This window comes from Nomascus leucogenys, chromosome 21 (genome assembly GCF_006542625.1).
Source record: "Nomascus leucogenys isolate Asia chromosome 21, Asia_NLE_v1, whole genome shotgun sequence".
NCBI classification, from domain to species: Eukaryota; Metazoa; Chordata; class Mammalia; order Primates; family Hylobatidae; genus Nomascus; species Nomascus leucogenys.
The window spans coordinates 20504896-20527044 of NC_044401.1; the positions used below are offsets into that span (position 1 = coordinate 20504896).

At 35.0% G+C, this 22149-nt stretch overlaps 2 protein-coding genes across 8 annotated transcripts in view; one reads left to right on the forward strand and one right to left on the reverse strand.

Annotated features, from left to right (window-relative positions):
• ABI3BP (ABI family member 3 binding protein) overlaps positions 1 to 8390 on the forward strand; it is a 247464-nt gene extending 239074 nt beyond the window's left edge. Inside the window, exons 64-68 of the mRNA XM_030802139.1 lie at positions 3095 to 3174; positions 3930 to 3959; positions 4796 to 4957; positions 6072 to 6194; positions 7155 to 8390. Of these exons, the coding sequence (XP_030657999.1) occupies positions 3095 to 3174; positions 3930 to 3959; positions 4796 to 4957; positions 6072 to 6194; positions 7155 to 7270 (511 nt within the window). The 3' untranslated portion in view covers positions 7271 to 8390. The remainder of the gene's footprint in view (positions 1 to 3094; positions 3175 to 3929; positions 3960 to 4795; positions 4958 to 6071; positions 6195 to 7154) is intronic.
• A 361-nt stretch (positions 8391 to 8751) lies between these two features.
• Positions 8752 to 22149, reverse strand: part of TFG (trafficking from ER to golgi regulator) — a 40531-nt gene continuing 27133 nt past the window's right edge. For 2 of the 7 annotated variants that reach the window (XM_003261741.3, XM_003261742.3), the window contains exons 6-8: positions 21017 to 21157; positions 12829 to 12927; positions 8752 to 9565 (exon numbers count right to left, since the gene is read on the reverse strand). In XM_003261741.3, coding sequence (XP_003261789.1) covers positions 9183 to 9565; positions 12829 to 12927; positions 21017 to 21157 — 623 coding nt within the window. In that variant the 3' untranslated portion in view covers positions 8752 to 9182. Of the gene's footprint in view, positions 9566 to 10265; positions 10307 to 12828; positions 12928 to 21016; positions 21158 to 22149 lie in introns of all 7 variants that reach the window. The other 5 variants (XM_030802141.1, XM_030802142.1, XM_003261740.3 and 2 more) reach the window with 5 other exon arrangements.

Consider the following 22149-nt stretch of genomic DNA (forward strand, 5'->3'; position numbering starts at 1 on the left):
AGATGCTCAAATACTCCAGTCATTTCTTTTTTCTATTTGTTGTATGTTTTTAATGGCAACATCTCTTTTGGAATTCCTATACATCTTTTGCCTCTCTGTTTTGAATCCCCTAATTCCTGCATCACAAGACTTCTTCCTTGTTTACTCCATTACTTTGTAGCACTAAATAAATCTTGAGGAAAAGTTATAAAAGGCATTATTTTTGAGTCCTTACATGTTTTAAAATTTGCTTTACTTTGATACTATTCTTCAGCTGGACATATTAGGATATAATGAAGACTTTTGAAGGAATTGTTCTATTGTTTTCTAACTTCCAGTGTTACTGTTAAAAAGTCAAATGTCATCCTGATTCTGGATCCCTTGAATGGGACCTATTTTCTTCTGTTTTGAGGACTTGTCTTTATCACTCCAGTACTCTGAGATTTTGTAACTCATGTGTTCTAGTCCTTTTTCTTTTATTCATTTTGCTGGGCAGAGTAGGTCTTTTCAATCTGGAAACTCTTGTCTTTCAGTACTGGGAAATTTATTACACAATTTCTAGGATAATATTCTATCTCCTTTCCTTTCTCTCTTCTAGAATTCCTACTAGTTGGGTACTATATTCTCCAGAATAATTCTCCAGCTTTCTTTTCTCTCATTTTTTCAACTCTTTGACTTTTTGTTCTAGTATTTGTAAAATGTCCTCAACTTTATCTTCCAAAACTTCTATTTGAAGTTTCTTACTTCAAATAACTTCCCTGAAACTTTAAATTTTATTTTCTATGTACAATCAATATTATGAGACATTTCTCTTAGACTTATGTCATTCATCTGTGACAAAATGTGCTTCTTCAGAAAAAATTTTACCAACAAATTTTGTTATATAGGGTTTAATCAGACCAAAATAAAAACGTGCCTTTCAGTTCCCATGTTAATTAAATTTAGTGCAAAATAATTTCTTTGAAACTTGTCGAATATCACAAAATATTGGCCAAAAAAAAAAAAACCCCAAAAAAAGTAGCTTGTATTTGTGGCATGCTAAAAATGGAGCTTAAGTGTACATAACTGTGAAATAAAAAGACATGGAGACAATTCCAGCAATCAGACTTGGCCAAAGCACAGGGCTTTTGGCAATGGCCTGGAACAAATGTGGAATGCACTGCCCATTTGAATCAAAGTCCAGATGGCTATGATTTCTTTTTTTCCATTTTCAGTTCACTATAGTTCCATGGGCTTTTTTGTTTTGTTTGGTTTTTAGGCCTCTTAGCAAAAATTTAATCTCTGGAAAATATTTCATGTGAAAATACCCCCTATGTGTGTGATTTCTGTAGATGACAAAGGTGTTTTTGTATCAACAGTCTCTCATTGCAAATGACAATGACAAAGGCATGTGCCACCATGCCCGGCTAATTTTTGTATTTTTAGTAGAGACGGGGTTTCTCCATGTTGGTCTGGCTGGTCTCAAACTCGGGACCTCAAGTGATCCGCCTGCCTCAGCCTCCCAAAGTGCTGGGATTACAGGCGTGAGCCACCGCACCCGGCCAGTTTTAAAGTTTTGAAAAGCAGGAACAGTAACAGTACAAGTGTTTTGAGCCTCATTGCTCTCAGCTGAAAATTAGGATAAGATTTATCTCATCAGGGTTTGCATGTGTTGTATTGCTTTATATATGTAGAATGACTAATCCATCTGATACATAGTAAGCATTCAGAAAATGGCTGCCATTGTTGTAGCACTAGAATCTGTTGTCTTAGACTAGATACTAGGAGTGTTAATGCAATACCTCAGTGATCAAGAAACTGACTCAAATTTTTTTCCTGCTCACTTAGTACCATCCGTACCAAACTGACAGTGGTCAACCTTGTTTTTCACTTGTTTATAAAATATCTATCTTTTGTGCATTCTGCATTCTTATTTAATTATAAATTTCTCAAAGATGAAATTTATCTCCCAAAAGCCTTGAGCAAATCTGAAACTCTCAAAATATTATCAGCTGACTCAGGTTGACTTTTAAATTCAATGTTCTTTCACTGCCAAGTCCACTTGCTGCTGAAAGGAAATCTTAATTTCAGGCAAATGGCAAATTGCTTTACTGTTTACATTTCTTTAAAGGATTTGCTTTGCTTACACATTTTATGAATAAAAATTGCTAATACTGCACAATAATTTGATGACTAATTCTTAAGGATACAATCAAAGGAACTTATAATTCTAAGGGACCTAGGGTTGTTTGGGGGTTTTGTTTTACAAAAGGTTAAGGGACTGGCCGATATGAATTTGGGGCATGGAAGGAGAGAAATGTCTATGTTTGTGTTCCTGCTCTTCATAAGGCAACATTACCATGCCTCGTTTCTGGAGACATCATAGCATCCTGTGATCCACAGAAGACCCAAGTACCAGGTGATACAACTAGGAAGTCCTTGCAAAGAAACATTTATGTGTATCTATTCCCATAGCTTAGTCTACAGTTAAATAGACTAACTATAGCTTAGTCTAGTAGTTCTCAAACATCAGTGGGCACACGACTTAGCTATGGAAGTTATAAATTCTTACCTGAATCTCCTCAAAAATTGCTTCAATACCTAGAGTAGGACAAGAAATTTGCAGTTTAACACACTTTCACCACTGCCACCCTATGATGTGATTCTGACATAAGTAGTTCAAACCCCACAGTAAGGAAGATGGCCTAAGTCCAGGGTTATACTCAGAGTTGGGATAACAGAAAATAAAATGGAATCTTGCCACTTCTTGGCCCCAGGAAGTAGCTGAAACATCTTAAAGAAACAGGCTCCTTGTTACTGGAATTAGCCTTTGTCTACCATATACCACTTTCTTATATGTCTATTAACCTGCCAAGTCATTTGTACTAATTTGGAGATTTTTAAAGACAACCATCTTTTTTATCAACTTAATGCTTACTGAAACATTAGACAAGCTGTTCAGATAGTAAAACTAAGAAATCATTTTTCTTTCCTCAACCTACTTCTGGAACATATGTTACCATTCACTGTCATAATTTCAAAGGGATGTCAGTATAGTGGATGTCTGTATAATAGGGGAATGTTGCCTCCTAGCCCTCAAGAATGTCTAAGTATTTTTTTATTTTCCCCTTAACAGTTATGAATTCCAGGTGAAACCCAAAAACCCGCTTGGTGAAGGCCCGGTCAGCAACACAGTGGCATTCAGTACTGAATCAGGTAATTACATTAACAGTAATTCCCAAAAAGGATGTAAAAGGGCCACAGTGGAGCAATGTTTTGCGTAGGAAGCTTGTTTGAAACCCACTACATGTACTGTTTCTTGAATTTCTAAAAACCCATTTGTGGGAAAAAGCAAATTGATGAAGGTTTAGAGAAACACCATTCATATTTTCCCTCACTTAAAGACACATCAGTTTAATTTAAAAAGCATAATGAATCTATACTCTTCCAAAAAGCTAGTGAATGAATCCTCCCCTGTATGCCTAGAATGAAAATACCAGTGAGTACATCCACAAAGGGAACCCATGATAGTTTAATAACAGCTGTGAAACTTCCCAATTAGACCTTACAAGCTCCAATTCCTTAATGAGATACATCTGCACATACAGCATTAATATTTGCATAATTTTTATACCAACGGTAGTTCATGGCATCTTGGTGATTTTTACCATGAAGTTTTTCTATCAAACTAAAAGCAGCAGCTTTTGAAATTCAAGTGAAAGCTGGAACAGCGACAAATGTTCGTAACTACTCAAATTACATGTAACAGATACAGCTGAATACCTACCAGGCAGGAGATTATTCAATCAATTTCCAAAACAAAGCAAACTTTCAAATTCAATCCTTAGCAAGAGTACCATTTTGCAAATAAGACTTCTTAACAAGTGTAAGCACCCATCATCTTCACCATGCCACTGGAATGTTGGGGTTTTACCTAGTAAGGTCTGACTTTTGTATTTATTTCTCCTCAGCGGACCCAAGAGTGAGCGAGCCAGTTTCTGGTAAGTACCTGTCTCAATGAGACACAACTACATGCTTTTCTAAATTTATTCAATGAATCATGATTTTGCGTTTTTCCACTTAGTCTTCTTATAATACCAAACAGGTGTGAATGTTTACCTACACATTGTACAACACTGAGGACCCATGATGTTCTGGGAACAAGTTGGACATTTTGAAATTTGCTTTCACTCATGCACCAGGCTTATTACTGTTTAATAAAATAGCCAGTGTAATCCCAGCACTCTTGAGAGGCTGAGGTGGGAGGATTGCTGGAGACCAGCCTGGCAACGTAATGAGACTCTCTCTCTACAAAAAATTTAAAAATAAAAAATCAGCTAGGCATGATGATGCACACCTGTGGTCCTAGCTACTTGGGAGGCTGAGGTGGGATGTTCGCTTGAGCCCAGGAGGTTAATGGTACAGTGAGCCATGATCCAGCTTGGGCAACGGAGTGAGATCCTGTCTCAAAAAAAAAAAAAGATATAACACCCTCATTGCCACTTTTAATAACACGTCATACTAAAGCAGTTGTCTAAATTTTATAACATGTTACAAAAAAGAAACCTAAATTTGCTCCTAAATGACACTGTCTACATCTAGCTCTGCAGAGGCTATTCAACACCTGAACACCTTAACATACTGCTGTCAGATTTATCCTATTGACAGAAACTTATTCTGGGGTTTACTTGTTTAAATCCTTCTAATATTTTTGGCTCCAGTATTTAGCATGGGGGAAAAAAAAGGTATCAGCAAGATGACAAATTTTGTAAACTGATTTCTTAAAGTATCTGACCCAAGAGTCAGATACTAAACTCAAACTGTTTTCCTTATGTAGCAGGAAGAGATGCCATCTGGACTGAAAGACCCTTTAATTCAGACTCTTACTCAGAGTGTAAGGGCAAACAATATGTTAAAAGGACATGGTATAAAAAATTTGTAGGAGTGCAGCTGTGCAACTCTCTCAGATACAAGATTTACTTGAGCGACTCCCTCACAGGTAAGCAGAGCTACCAGCTCTGTTTTCAGCCCTTAACTTATGGGAATGTTTTGCAGCATTGTACAACTTGGCCTTTTCTTAAGAGGTTCAGGCACTAATGGGTGCTGTAAATGCAAGTTTTCCTCTGAGCAAAATGTTACGGAAACGGTTATCATTCCTAGAAAGCAAGGATTTAAGACATGCTATTAGAAGGTAAATAATAAAAATGCAATTATAAAACAGTGCCATCATGGCAAACTGGAATGTACATTCACTAACCATGGTCAAACTCCATTTTCTTACAACCATCCAGGGATAAAAAGCCTATTGACAATAAAGTGACTAAATCTAACAATAACCATAGAACGAATATAACATCTTCAAGATGCTAGAAGAGCTATAACCCCCTGCTCCATGCCCAATAGGTTGTAATTTTCTATATTTACAGAGTAAAAATTTTTAATGAATAGGCCTGGCCCTAACATTAAAAGGTAGGTATTTTTTCAGTCATTCAACTCTTCTAAGTGCTGAATACAAAGCAGCATAAAAGATATTTCCTACTTTCCTATAGCTTACCTCTCCTTCCTTTCCTTAGTAAGAAGAGATAGATAGACAGACAACACGTAAATAAGTAAACATTTCATAGAGGTACTTTAAAGAACATTTTCAAAAAGGTGAAGGCCTCTCTAAAAAGTTAGCACTAGCTAAGGAGAAAATTGAGAAGGAACTAACCACACAAAGGTCTAGAGGAAAGAGACGCTCAAAGGCCTAAGGCAGAATACACCTGCCAGTTCCACCAGTATGGCCCAGACTCAGTAAGTGGAGGGGCAGGCAGGTGTGAAATCATGTGGAGCTCTGAAATCAGGTAAGAACTTTGGATTTGATTCTGAGTATAATGGGAGACTGCTGGAGACATTTATGGAGAGAACATTATCTGACATGCATTTTTAAAAGATCACTAATCCCTGATAAAGGGAGGGGAGGAAGAATACAGGTAGGCAAGAGACATTGTTGGTTTGAACTAGGGTAACAGAGAATGAGGGGAGAAGGTACAAGAACAGTAATGATGACTTCAAAATTGTCACATTTCAAAGTAAGAAAGTAAACTTTATCCTTTTAATTTCTGGTTCTTCAGGAAAATTTTATAACATAGGTGATCAGAGGGGCCATGGAGAAGATCACTGCCAGTTTGTGGATTCATTTTTAGATGGACGCACTGGGCAGCAACTCACTTCTGACCAGTTACCAATCAAAGAAGGTATGTTTTCTGATCCTCCTAGTAAGCAACAGAGTTTTACAGGTTAACCCAGAAAGAAATCAAGCTGAGGAAAGCAATCAATTTAAAAAGAATTCTATAGTACTACTGCTCCACATATCACATATCTAGGAAAAAATGAAGACTTCAATGTAAGTTTCTCAGCTTAGAAACTTGGAGCCAAGGGAAATTACAGACATAATATAAATGCATTCTGCTTCAAGAAAATCTAAACTTGCAAAAACAGCTATAAAAAAGCAGTTTCCCAAACTTAAATCACTCATTTATTAATGTTATGGGTTTTGTCATACTGAGTGTACTTGCATTATCTTTATTTCCTTAAGAAAAAAAAAATTTTAACTACTGCTACCATAAATGGAAAAAATAGTACTTACCTTGCAAGTAACTGTATAAATATAATTAAAATAGAATAATTCTGTGGGAAATGAATAACCTCTGTAAATTGCTAAAGACCCATTGGCACCAAGCTGTGTAATGAGGACTGAATAAGACTGAAAATTAATCCTTGTCTAAGCAGTGCAGAAGGGGGTAAATTAATTGTTCCTATTAGTCCGGAATCACCTGGAGGTTCTCTAAATAAACTATTTGATTCGATTTTTCAGTAACACATTTTGTTCACGGGCACTTAAAAATACCAACAATACTGAAAGATGGCCTACTAAGTTTTGTGATCACATTAATGGGCAGTGAAACTGTCACTACCAACCATCCCCTCCTAACTTGACACGGCAAATGTCAACAATTTTTCAGGTGCCCATTTTAGCCAACCATGACTACACCTCAGGAAAAAAGACCAGAGCTTCTTGCTCTCAGTTTTCTAAATTACCTCGCTTCACTAAGATTGGCCTTCAGCTATTCAACGACATCCTTCAATCATCTATGAGCTATGAGGGCAGAAATATAATACAGCAGCTATTAAAATGAAACTATTTTCTCCCTCAGGTTATTTCAGAGCAGTTCGCCAGGAACCTGTCCAATTTGGAGAAATAGGTGGTCACACCCAAATCAATTATGTTCAGTGGTATGAATGTGGGACTACAATTCCTGGAAAATGGTAGATGCTGCACAAAGTTACCTTCTGTTTCATCATGGCAAACAAAAATCATTGAAAATACTATGTCACATTCATTTATTTTGTTTACTATGTATAAAAGTCTACAATCTAATTAATAGCAATACTAGATGTTTATTATTAGAAAAGATTGCTGAGAGTATTTATCAGGTTTTACAAAGTCATTTTAAAAAAGCAAGATATTGATGTTAACAGAATAACATTTTTGGGGAAGCTGGCTCCCTATTCATGGTATTTTAAGAGATCGTTTGTATATTATTTATCACACTGTTGTAATGATGTTTTGAGATACTTTTATAACAAAATTAACATCAAAAAAGGTATATACTTTTTAAAACTATTTACTTTTATTGATGTGTACTCTTCCTATTGATGAGTTAATTCCATAAATCTCTACTTAGTTTAACTTATTGGATCAAATTATCTTCAGCATATAGATCTGGGGAAAAAAGGTCCGAATTTTCACATTTATATTTAAACTTCAATTTTTTTAGCAACAGCTAAATAGCTTTGCGGAGGAGTTTAATAGTTACACATTCATGCTAATATACATTTCCTTTAAACATGCACAAATTCTTTAAAAGATTGAATCAGTAAATTTCATTTCAGCTAAAAATGGAGTCTAATACATTGTTTCAAAAGATACATTTTTACCCACCATAAATGTTACAGTATCTGAATATGCTTTGTCAAACTATCCCTTTATGCAGTCATCTTCATATTGTTTTTATGATTCTAATCAAGCTGTATGTAGAGACTGAATGTGAAGTCTGAGCACAAAAAGATAATGCACGATGAGATCGCCTACCATTTTATAGGATATTTACTATGTATTTATACATTAAGACCTCTATGAATGAATGTATCAGAGAATGGCTTTGTAACTGTTTAATTCAATCTGTAATAAGAATCGGACTCATTTCTATTAAAAAGGTATTGTCCTTTAGGCGGGGAATGGGAATCCTTGCTGCACTGCTGCAGTCATTCTGAAAGGACCTTTCCCTGTACTTACTTACCTTTCAACATGCTTCAATCTTATCAATGCTACATTTTGTATTTTTCAAACAAGTATAAATTCTGCAATAAAGAGATGTAGTTTTTTTTAAGACTGAGTTTTTGTTATTTCTGAATGGTTCATCAGTATGTTAACTATACCTTTTATCTAGAAGGAAAATCACGAAGTTATCCAGGCTCTACCAACCCCCATTATATCTATTGTTTATGTCCTAAATTAACCTTTCATCCTATGAAGTAATAAAGTTCATTTTAAACCAACGATTACCAAATGCATTTTTTTCAAAGGAAGGATAAAAACCAAATTGCACTGTTTTCTCTGAATGGAAATCTGTAAGTTAGTTAAAATGTTTGTTTATACTTCATTTAAAGACCAAACACAAATAAGGACTTCTGAAAAATTGTTCCTTTTTTCATATAATGTTAATGACTAAATTAAAATTTCAAGACCACTAATGGATTCAATCATCTTTATTAACCTATCAGTGTTACATTTTATACATAATATCTATCTTGTATTCTCAAAGGGCTCTACTTTAGTACATCATGTTAATAGTAAAAAGCCAAGTAAGATGGCTAAACCTCACCCTAGCATTTTAATATCCTCCAGACAAGGGAAGCTAGAAAGTCAATCACTTTATACATGTAAGAGTAGTGTTCCAAAGTAACTAAGAAGCTGCTACATTTTTAAGCAGGGAGGAAAAAACTTTCATTTTGGTCTTTGTGTTCCAGCAAATTATACTTTCAATTAACAGCAACAATGATATCATAAAAAAATGCTCTGCTTTTTAAATTTCTGAACTTCAATACAAATTAAAATAGTACTGGAGTCTTTTGGGAGGCCAATAGCTAGCAGCTACATTAATTGGTGTAGAGGAGCCTCCTTATCGATAACCAGGTCCAGGTTGGGTATAGCCCTGACCAAAGGGAGGACGGTTACGCGCATAAGGATTAGGCCCACTTGGAGGAGGGGTCATGGTACTTCCAGGAAGTGAAGTAAAACCTGGTCTTGGTTGATAGGCCCCAGGTTGGCTTGGAGCCATTCCAGGTTGAGAGGCAGGAGCCACAGTATAATTAGCAGGCTGAGAAGTTTGGGCAGTGTAAGTTTGTGCAGGATAATTGCTCGCCTGGTACTGCTGTGGCGGCTGAGCAGGCAGTTGTTGAGGCTGACCAGAAAAGGCAGGAGCTGGTGCCTGGGAAGTTGGTTGCTGGCCATATCCCTGGAACTGCTGAGGTTGTTGGGGTCCAGTCTGCTGACTATAGCTTGCTGAAAAGGCAAAATAAATAACATGTATCTTATCTTTTAGTAAAACTACTTTTCCAAAGAATTAGTCTTACTGTTAGGTGGATCAAAAATGGTGAGAAATTTAATAAATATGTACGTAACAAGCAGAGTGGTAGACTCCATCACATAATATTTCAAGACCAAGTAGTTACCAAAGAGGCATTCTCTACAACTTTTTAAACCCTCTGAGACATAATCCCTGAGAGCAAATTCCTGCCACAGCATAATTCCTAGAACAGATGCTCAAATGATAAATGAAAGAATTATTATACTTTCTAGGAAGACCAAAAATGGGAAAGCTAAATAAGTCATTAACCAGGTTTTCAGGGGAGACCTACTTAACAGTATCAAATAAAAACACGTTGCAGAGAATGAACATTTTTATATGAAATAATACTATAAATACATCTTGTACTAATTAGGTGCTTTAAATTTTGCGAATAAATACAAAGTACCATTTTCACAATCTTTAAAATCTTTCATTCCTTTTAGATTTGGTATCTGATGTTTTTTTGCCTTTACAACTCAAAATTTTTACTTAGCAGTACAGCACAACACATAAAAAGCATACCATATTGCCCCATAAAAAGCAACATCTATATTCATTATTTACTAGGATGTAATTTTTTTTACAATGAAAGTCTGCTTCACTGAAAACTTTTATCTCTACCATGAAACACACCTGCAGCTACTTGCAATGAAACCTCTCCATTGACTGGAATCCTGTCAGCATTAAATACCAGATACATAAGAAAATTATTAAAATATGTACAACCCTGCATTAAAAAAAAAAAAGGATTGAATGAATTTGAGTATATTCTGAACTCACCTTGAACCTGGGTTCAAAATTTACTCATGAAAGAAACCTTTATGACATAGTCCATGAACAAAACTGGAAAAGGTCAGAGGGAAACTGGCAAACCAACAGTGTCAAAGATGGTCCAATGTTAGCACCACCACCTCTTAGTCTCCAAGCAGAGTATTTAGTTGACTATTTCCATATCTCTCAATCAAATTCAAGTTAATAGACTAGTAGGATCAGAAATACAAAGATAATAATTTGAAAAAACTAAATTTTACTCAGAGTGAAGACCCTGACTAAATTTATTAAGAGCAAGCTTAGTTCTTAATAAGTAAATCAAGTATCTTTAATGCATTAACCCACGGTAGCATCTAAATACTGACCTGAAAACAACTCATAAAAAATTCTGAATGTCACACAATTTCTCCTGTCCTCTATATAAAACTCAAATTTTCACTATAAGGTTTTGGAGAAACAGACGGATTCAGCTTTCTACTGAAAATGCCTATTCATTTTAAGACTGTGAGAAAAAAGAAAAATGCCTTTTCATCCTGGCAGCTGAAATCTGAATTTTTTTTTTTAACTGGGCCTGGAAGTAATCTCATCCTTAATTATTGCTTAGAGAAGGGAATAACCCTACGGGCTGAAGATTTCATTAGCAGCCCACCAGTCTCTTGAACATAATGTGGCAATGCTTCTATCGTGTGTGTATATATATATATAGTCTCCCTTCCGTCCCTCCAAAATAATAAGTAACTTTAGGTGAATAACATCAGAAATAGCAAAAAAAAAAAAAAAAAAAAAAAAAAAAAAAAAAAAAAAAAAAAAAAAAAAAAAAAAAAAAGGAAATACGGAAATTATGTGGGTTTCTTTTTTTTTTTAATACATAGGACATCTAGCCTTTTATGGAATAAGTCTGCCAACTCCAGTCTAGGTTGTAGAATGCAGAATGATACAGGGAAATACTGAACTGATCCAGCTCCCTCTACTGAATGGTTCTATGTGCTTTGACAAGTCACAATCTCTTTGAAAACTAGTTGCCTCATTTATAAAATGCAAAAGCCTGAGTCCCACACCCAATCAAATGAAATTCAAAATCTCTGGGAATGGGGCCCCCCCACATAGCCTCCCCCAGGTGATTCTAAAGCATAGTGAGAACCGAAATCCCGAGACTAAATGACGACTAAATCTCTTCAGCTCTGCTATTCTTTCTATAAATAACATAGTTTGTAACACTGATTTTTTTTAAAAGAACTGCATCCTAAAAATAACCTTTCTCCTGATATAATCCAAACTTAAGTTCTATGTATTTTATACAATTAAAAACAAGTAGCTACAAGTTGTCACTCTACAGCAAATACAATCTAAATAAAATTGTGTTAAAATATTTCAAATGTTAATTAATGACAGAATGTTATGGTCTAGGTCAGGAGTCAGCAAACTTTTCTGTAAAGAGCCAGATAGTACAGGCTTTGTGGGCCACATGGTCTTCTGTTGCAACTACTCAACTCTGCCATTCTAGTGCCCAAGTAGCAGTAGAGAATATAAAAGTAGAAGTGTGTTCCAATAAAACTTTATTCAAAAAAACAGGCAACAGTCCAGATTTGGCCTGTAGGCTATACTTTACTGACTCCTGCTCTAGCTGATACCACAAAACTCTATAAAATAGAATTTAGGCTAGATTCAACTTGCATAAATTATTTCTAATTACAGTTGAAATTCTGATACTTCAGTCTGGCTGTAAAACAGGAGCTGGACACAAACTCTCTGACATAACTGTAAAAAATCCTGGAATTATAGCCAAAGTTACATTAATAATATTTATCATACTTAAATACATATAATCTTCAGTGGACAGATGGTAAAATAGAAACAAAATACTCAGGATGCTTATTTAAAACAACTAAACAATGTTCTTAGTTGCCTGAATTACATTTTATACAATTTTATTTTTATGGCCTGTTTCTGGTATTCCTACATACCTGGAAGAGATTTTAAAATCTAAGTAGCTTAATTTAGCTTTTCAATAAGATCACCTTTCCATGTACGAGTAAACTCTTCATATTTCTACAGGTACTAAGAGTACACTGGAATTACGTGTTTACATATAAATGGAGACGTGGAGGGAAGGGGGAAAACTTGCACTAAGTCGCCTAAGACATAAACTGATCACATTAGTAAGACAGCTTTGTATTAAAAACTTTTTATACGACAAGTTACTGCAGAATCATCTACTGTAAGTTTTATCTGCCCACCAGAAAACTGAAATGTTGATTTATAATATTAACATAAAATATTTAAAAATAAAACAAATGTTTCCCCTAATAAAAACTTAATACCTATTACATCAATGTACTACAAATCAAGGAATTAAGAAGAGCTTAAAGTTTAATGAGTATAGAAACAAAAACCATGAGCCAACTCCCTTTCAACACCTGCTCACCTGAATACTGAATACCATACTGTTGAGGCTGCTGAGGTGGAGCCTGCGGCTGCTGCGCACCATAGCCGGCCTGTTGCTGGTACTGTTGGTACATCTGACCTGAAAAAACACACACACACACACACACACAAGAAAAAAAGGCATGTCTAATGTGGCAAAGAGAAATATTTTTAAGCTACATATACATTCTCTCCCCATCCAAACAGAGTAACAATATACAAGAAAGTATTTGTTTAACTTTAAATGTCTATGAAGAAGAGAATGAACCATTTTAGAAGTGTGATTCCTCTGCTGTGGATTAACTGCAGAGAACTCACTGGCAATAAACATTAAGTGCAACACCAGTGGCTACCATTTCATAAAGTCTAGAAAAACAAATGTTTTCCAACCCAGCTGCCAACAGATAAGTAACACTAATGTTCATTAAAAAGCCAAGTGACTTGAAAATCAGTAAATAAAAATGAGAAAAGGGACAAATACCATTTATATCATCTAAGTCCCTTCCTAAAGCACTGTATTTGCCCTCTAAAGGTTTGGGCCTCTATTACCATATGAACAAACTCTTTGGTAGCAAGGAACTACATGACATCTTTTGTTCCAGGGCTGAAAGACACTTTTGGAATTTGTCAAGTTTGATTTTCTATGAATATCCAACATCTTTCACCAATAATGTGGACTCTAATAAAGCCTAAAGGGTTCTTCACTGCACTATTTAATAATGGCATACCTTTTTAACAATGGTGATGTGTTCTGAACATGGGTGTCCTATTTGGGGCCAACAATCACTGTTCCTATGAAGAAACCTTTTAGACACTTATTACCTATGATTTTTCTTTTTACTTTTTATTTTTCTGTCCTCACAATCTGTTCCCATACCTGTGATTTTTCAAGCAAAGATTTATTGGTTTGTCTTTATTATCTCTACTTCTCAATTGTTTCACAATGGTTGATTTAACTAGATGTATTATCTAGCAGCAATAATCTTGCATTTTAATATCTATCTGGTATTTAAATCTTTAAAATAATCACATGTTGGCTGATTCTTTGAAAAATATTCAAACTACCTATTAATCAAGACTATGAGCAAACCAGATACTTACTGCAGAAGTGAGAAAAAAAAAGACATTATATCAACTGCCACTCAAATCGAGCTGCAGTAGGCAGCTAGGACTCACAGGCTTAGAAAATGAGACGGAGCCCACTCTATTATACTAGCTGCTCAGCCCTAAGCGTGTCTAAGTGCTGTCCACTGGGTAGCACTAAAGGAGATACAACTATGTTTATATCCAGCTTATTTCCTAGCAAATGTTTCTTTATAATAAAAACAGAATAAAAATAAAAATCAGCTCAACTATTTTAAGCTATTGATCCTATTCCCAAATATGACAAGAAAAAAAAACAGAAACGCTCACAAAAGTTTCTTAAATACTTTCTTAATGATTTAGACTAATAGCATAAAAGGTAGCACAGAAATTAACCAAATTTAGATGTCACCTTAATCCTGGATTATACTTCATAACTAACTTTCGGAATAGAAGTGACCAGAATCTAAAATAAAAAGGTAAGTAGGTACAGAAATATAATCAAGGGGAATAAATATGTATAGCACATAACAATGAACTCTTACTTCTTGAAAATTAGAAGGCTTAACTCCACAGTAAAAAAATAAGCAAACAGGCAATAAACACATTTTTAAAAATTCAACCAAATTACTACTCCCTATCTCAGATACAGAAAAATTAAGCAACTTACCTACAGTCAATAGCTAAGATTAGAACCATCAAGAGCTAGGAACCATCACTGGAACTCAGGCATAACTCCAAAGCTTTAGTTTATAAAGTCATTTTGCATATATTATCCCATGAACAAAATAATATAAATATTAACTTGGGCATCATCAAAAAAGGCTGAGATTAAGGCTCCATGTAGCAGTAGACTGTGGTCATCAATGAGTAAGGAACTCCTGGTCAAAACCGTAGTTATTCCCCTCAATAAAAATTTATAGGGTACAACTCTTCATAAAGTTTTTTTTTTTGCATGTTTTCATAAACTGCTATAAATTGATTTTGAAAAACATCCCTAGAGTTAAAAATTTCAGAGGCTTATTATATCTCTACGCAATATTCCTTTTACAGCAGATCCTCAAATAACATCTTTTGTTCGACATTGTTTCGTTAAAACACTGAGAAGGAAAAAAAAAATTATTCCCAGTTGGGGTTACTGTTCTGTGTGGAGTTTGCACGTTCTCCCCAAGTCTGTGTGGGTTTTCTCTGGGTGCTTCAATTTCCTCCCACATCCCATCACTTAGCATGCCTAAATGATCTCAGTCTGAGCGACTATGGGTGTGTGTGTGGTTGCAAGTGCACCCTGCAATGGAATAGCATCCTGTCAGGGTTGGTCCCCACTTTGCTACTGAGCTGATGGAATAGATTTCAGCCACCCACAACCCTGAACTGGAATAACTGCATAAATCATTATCTTATTTGTTTTTATTTTATTTTATTTTTTTTATCTGCAAAGTCCAAGTTATTTATGTTATTTGTTTTTATTAATCTTTCTTCAATGTATCTATAACTCACATTTGTTTTTAGTCTTTATCTAGAAGTCTGGGGGTATTTTTGTGATCAGAAATATGCTGTAGGAACTCAACTTACTCATATCAATTAGCCTATGAACTGATTTCCTCATACATCGTCTCACTTAAAAGTTACAGTTTCCAAGAACCTATCAACAATGTTAAGTGAGGATTTACGGTACTTACTTTAAACCCACCTCATTCAAGTCCAAATGGGACTGTCACAGTATTCTGAAAATTAATTAAGAAGTCTGTTTAATTGTTTAAAAAAAGAAAAAGGATGAACTTCTTCACATACTTGAGAGATCTATAGGATATATGAAGAAAGCAACATGCAGACATTGTTTATAGTGAGCAACGTTTTGAGTAATAAAAAATATGGTCATGCATTGCTTAATGACAAGAGTAGGTTCTGAGAATTGTGTCACTGTACAAACATCATGTAGTATACTTACACGAACCTAGATATATATAGCCTACTACGTAGCTAGGCTATATGGTACAGAGCAGACTACAAACCTGTAGAGCATGTTCCTGTACTGAATACTTAGGCAATTCTAACACATGGTAATTATTTGTGTATCTAAACACACCAAAACATAAAAAAGGTACAGTGAAAATGTGGCAAAAAAGATTTAAAAATGGTACGCCTGTCTAGGGCACTTACCACGACTGGAGCTTGTAGGATTAAAAGCTGCTCCGAGTGAGGTACTTGTGTTGAGTGAATGTGAATGCCAAGGACATTACTGTGCACTACTAAAGATTTACAAATGCTATACACTTAGGCTATACTACATTTATTTTTTAAAATTCCATTTCTTCAATAAATTAACATTGGTTTACTGTAATGTTTTTACTTTATAAACTTCTTAACTTTTTAACTTTTTAAATACTTTAGCTTAAAATACATTGTGCTGCTATACAAAAATATTTATTCTTTATATCCTTATTCTATAAGCATTTTTCTATTCTTTTAATTTTAAATTTTCTTTTACTTTTTTAAACATTTAGAAAAAAATTATGACACAAACATACACATTAGCCTAGGCCTATACAGCATCAGGATCATTGATATCACTATTTTCCACCTCCATATCCTGTCCCACTGGAGGGTTTTCAGGGTCAAGAACATCCATGGAGCTGTCACCTCCTATGATAACAATGCCTTCTTCCGGAATACCTTCTGAAGGACGTATCTGAGCCTGGTTCTACAGCTTTGTTTTTTTTCTTAAATAAGTAGGAGTACACTCTAATGATTTAAAAATATAGTAAATACACAAATGAGTAAGAGAGTCACCTATTATCATTATCGAGTATTAGGTACTACCCATAATTATGTGAGCTACACTTTTATATGACTGGCAGTAAGTCTGTTTACACCAGAATCACCACAAACACATAAGTAATGCCTTGCGCTACATCATGATGGCTACACATCACTAGGCAATAGAAATTTTTCAGCTCCATTATAATCTTATGAGACCACCATCATATATGCAGTCCACTGTTGACTGAAAGGTTGTTATACAGTGCATGACTATATATAAGCTATGTTTTATGCATATTTTCAAAAAGAATCAATGACAGAATAAAGTAAAAAGTAATAAAAAAAATTAAGGGGAAAAAGAGAACAGGATGAAGCTAAGAGTAATGGTAAGACTTCTGGAAATTATTTATTACACAGAATAGCCAACCTCTATCATGACCCTCAATGGCTTCTGCACATGTATAGCATTTATGACAATGGGTTGGTATCGTTTATATTCTTAGAAATTAGAAATATTTAACTCCACAATACAAAAATGACCAAAGAATAAGCAACAAGCACATGAGTATCTGCTCCCTTGTGTAGTCCCTCACATACTGAATAGGGCTGACCTGTATACCAAGAGAATATTGCAGAAATGACAGTGACACTTCTGAGGACAGGCTATAAAAGACAGGTATCTTCTACCTCGCTCTCTTCTGATTACTCATTCTGGTGAAGCTGTCATGTCGTGAGGTCACCCAAGCAGCCCCATGGAGAAGTCCAAATGGTAAAGAACTGAATCCTCCAGCTCTGGTTAAGCTTCAGATGACTATAACCCCAGCAGCCATTTTTAACTGCAACCTAATGAGAGATGCTGAGCCAAAATCACCCAGCTAAACCATTCCGGGATATCTGTCTAAAACTGTATGAGATAATTAACTTTTGTTGTCTAAGCATCTATGTTTTGGGATAATAGTTACACAGTAATAGATAATATACATAGTTTTGATTTTAGAAACATGTAAGGGATGATAGCTATTAGAAAAAACGACTCGAGACACATTAACAATGCAAAGTGTGAAACTTGTTAGGCCCCTAATTTGAACAAGTCAATTTAACAAACTAATCTTGAAACAATTAGGGAAATTCAAATATAGACAAACACATGTTGACATTAAGAATCACTGTTGAGGTTGCAGGTGAGCTGTAATCAAGCCAGTGCACTCCAACCTGGGCAACAGAGTGACACCCTGTCTCAACTAAAAATAAAAAAAAAAATTACTGTTAAATAACAGCATGGTGGTTATATTAAAAAGAAGATTATCAGTTAGACATACATACTGAAATAGCTGAGTATAATAAGCTGTTCATAATTTGATTTAAACTACTCCAGCAAATTAAAAGGGGTGCAGTGGGGAAAAAATGATGAAAAAAGAATGCCAAAATATTGGTAAGTGTTGAAGCCACATGACTACATGAAGAGTTGATTATTCTATGTATGTTTCAATATTTACATAATAAAGTCTACTCGGCTTTTCATTATATTGGCATATGATTTTACAGATTTTAATTATATGCTTTTTCATTTTTTTAGGTTGTCAAACAGCAGTATCTCCCGATCTCTGATGATTTTTAGCGTTCTTCTCCTTACCAGTTACATTTGTGGCAACATCACATAGTCTTCCTGTAACAGGCACTGGCTTTATATGAAGAAGAGTAACATTATCCCTTTTGGTTTTTTTAATGATGCTCAATATCTTGTTGATCCTTTTAACTGAATAACATATTAAGACTACATTTATTTGGAATAAAATTCACAGTTCCAAAGTCCCTTTTATGGGAGTTAAGTAACAACTCAGAATTCTTAATTTTAGTTTGGACTATTAACACACTGTAAGAATTGCTATGTTAACAAATTATAAGTAATACATTTTTTGTTGGTAATTCTGCTCAAATTACAACCAGTAGTTGATCTAAATAACTGACAATGTCAAAGACCCATTATACATCAAAAAGTAAAAGTAGCCTATAATTCATGCTGGGAATCTATAAATAATGAATATATTTACCTAAAGCTGTGCTCTTAAAATAATCACTAGCCACATGTGGCTATTGAGCACCTGAAATGTGGCTTGTTTGAATTGTGATATGTTGTTTGTTGTTTGAAGTGTTCCAAATCAGACTTCCAATACACAGTACCAAAAAAGTTAACTTTTTAATAGTGAGTACACGTTGGATACATTAGGCTAAACAAAATTAATTTTACCTTTTCTTAAACATTTTTCTAATGCTGCTAAATAGAAAAATAACATGTGGCTTCTATCGTAATTCTTTTGGACAGCACTGATCTAGAATTAGATCAGTTATTAATAGTCTAAATGATGTCACATATTAACTGTACAATTTTCATACTGTATATTTTAATGTAAGCTAACAGTTAATTGTAGCAAGGCATACAATACTACTCTAAAAATTAAATGCATATAAACAGTGTTAATCTGCTATCTCTGGAAAAAGAATTTGGTTGCTGTGGACAGAGGTGGGAGAGAGAATTTTCACTGTATGTCCTTTCACATTTTTAGAATTTTACTTATTTGAAAATGCTCAATTAAAACAAACACTCCATAGAATGTTTACATATTGCTAGTAGTACCTTAATTCCCATTTATTTATACATAAACAGCAAACATTATTTGGTACAATGATCCTTCCAACTGTCATTGTATCACAGTATACACTGCTTAAAATGGGATTTATTTAAAAACAAATCTTTAGTTCACTTGATGTAGGCATTAAACTCTCATCATACCTATACTCTGCTTTTGTCCATTTCAGCTGACATCTGCTTTAGTTCTAGTTTGTTCTAGTTTTGGCAGTAGCATTTTGGTGCAGAGGAGGAATTAACTAAAGTTGGTTGAGAAAAGGCTTAAGCAATAAGAAATTCTTTGCAAACCACTGATTCATCAGCAAAATGTCACCCGCTAGTCCATAATGACTGGTGTTCATCCAACAGACAACTCTGGATTTTTTTTTTTTTTTTTACTTTGTTTGTTTTTGAGACAGGGTCTCGTTCTGTTGCCCACGCTGGAGTGATACAGCTCACTGCAGCCTAGACCGCTTCAATTCAAAAAGCAAACAATCCTCCCACTTCAGCTTCCCAAGTAGCTGGAACTATAGGCACATGCCATAGCGCCCGGCTAATTTTTTTAAATCTTTTTTTATTTTGTAGGGACAGGGTCTCACTATGTCACCCAGCCTAGTCTCAAACTCCTAGGCTCAAGTGATCCTCCTGGCTTGGCCTCCCAAAGTGCTGGGATTATAGGCGTGATCCACCACACCTAGCCAGGTAACTCTGAAACCACAGGATGATAGGATTCTATTCCAAAAGTGGTCAGTTCATTTTAGCCTACGTTTTGTTTTTGTTTTAATGTGATTGATAACCTTAATCACTTGCTTCTGGGGCTGGAAATACATTATACCACTATCTGACCCATTAAACAAATAGTTAGAGCACCACCTGGTGTTTGTTTTGAAGTGGAATGTGGCTTTAAAGGTCTCAACACGCATAGGCAATACAAAAATCACACTTCATTATCTGGAAGGCACCCTAGAGATTAGTTAAGTACTTAGTCACATTCTGCAGAACTCCAAGGTTCTCAATGAGGCACCTTAGTGCCTGCTGTCTGAAGTCTGTTGCCCGTCAATCCTCTATTTTAAATACAAAGCTTTATATTTATTCAGAACTAAAGACATTCTTTTGAAACCACTGGGTTTAGTCCAGTTTTCACATTTTACAGTGAAAGAATATCAAAACCCAGAGAGACTAAACTGCATATCCAAGGACAGACTATTTCAGAAGAAAGTGACTTAAAATACACTGCTTTTTTTTTTCCATTAAAGACATATTGCTAAATTTACAAAATTATAAAAGGCTATTAATCTTACCAAAAAAACCCACTACAACTTTACCTCTATTTAGAAATCTTTTTAAATTACAAAAATCATGCACAGATGCTGAAGAAAGGAGGGAGATAAAACAGCATCTATAACACAAAATAAAGTGTGAAATCACCAGTCTGAACTTCACTATCCTCCCCAAGGGTCACCACTGACTAATGACTGGTCTTTCACTCTGTATCTATATTCACAGAAACACTTTTTTAAGGTATTTTTTTCATTCCAATAATTGGAAACATACCTGACATATTGTTATATTTGGTTTTTTAACATCGAATCATATCAGTAAATCAAAATTTTTCCTGTGTTTAAGGCATGACTAAATACCTGAAGTGTTTACAACAATGCTGCAATAAACACTTCTACACATGTGCTTTCCCAAACATGTGTTCTAATCTCTATTTTACCTTCAATCTGACCTGCTTGGGTCTGAGCTCCTGTATATGGTGGCTGCTGTGGCTGAATGCCTGGTGGGTGAGCTGCTGAGGAGGAGGAAGCAATGCTGTCGGGTGTTCCTGAACGATCTTCTGCAGGAGCACTGGGTGGCCCTGGATAGTCAAAAAAGTCAGTTTAGTATCCAACACAAGGCCTTCCCCCAGCAAGCTCAAGGAATAAGTTTGGTTAAAAGATACTAAAAGTACTATAGAATAAGTATATAACCACGAATACGGCTTTTTACATTAAATGTATGTACTTTATTTTTTTCCTTTGCTCCAGTCTCTTAATCCAAAGCTACAACTGGAAATCCTTCCTTATAAACTGTAGAGTACTATATTCCTGAGTCTTAATCTCTCCCTGCAAAAATCAAAACTCATGTCTGCAATGCCAATATCCCCCTACTCCAAGCAATGTATTCTGCACATGAACCAAAATTGTCACTTCATTCTTCAAGGGGTCTTCACTGCCCATAAATTAAGTTCAACCTCCTAGTTTGGCATTAAGGGTCCAAACATTATTTCTCACAATTTCTCTTCTCACATGCCTCCCTTTCAGCTAAACTAACCTTCTCCCTACTCCCATAATATAGCTAATATTTTTTTGACCTCTATTTCATTTATCTCTGTTCTCTACCACTATATTCCATATATTTAAATATAACATTCACATATTTAAATATAACATTATTTAAAATCCAATTATAATTCCACACTTTTAGTAAGCCTTCTTGACTCATGAATATTTTTCCACTAGTGAACTTCTATCTAAGTTTACTTTTGTTAACCCATACTGACTTCTACTTTGCATTTCTGAACAGCTCTCACTTTCCCTCTTAAAGGCTCTGCACTCTTTTGGCGGGGCTCCTGACCGTTGATTCTTTTTGTCTGCCTAACAAGGCCTAGCACTCTAACTTACATATGGAGCCACTATAATTCTTCCAAAATAATGAACACAGAAATGAATGGAGAGAATGTACTACAGTTCTAATGCTGTGACAGTCAAAAAAGATATTCTGAGGACAATGTAAATATGTCTTATTGCTTTAAATTCTTTCTGCTTTGGCAATGCAGAAAGAATGGTTAAAAGCATAGGTTTTGGAGCT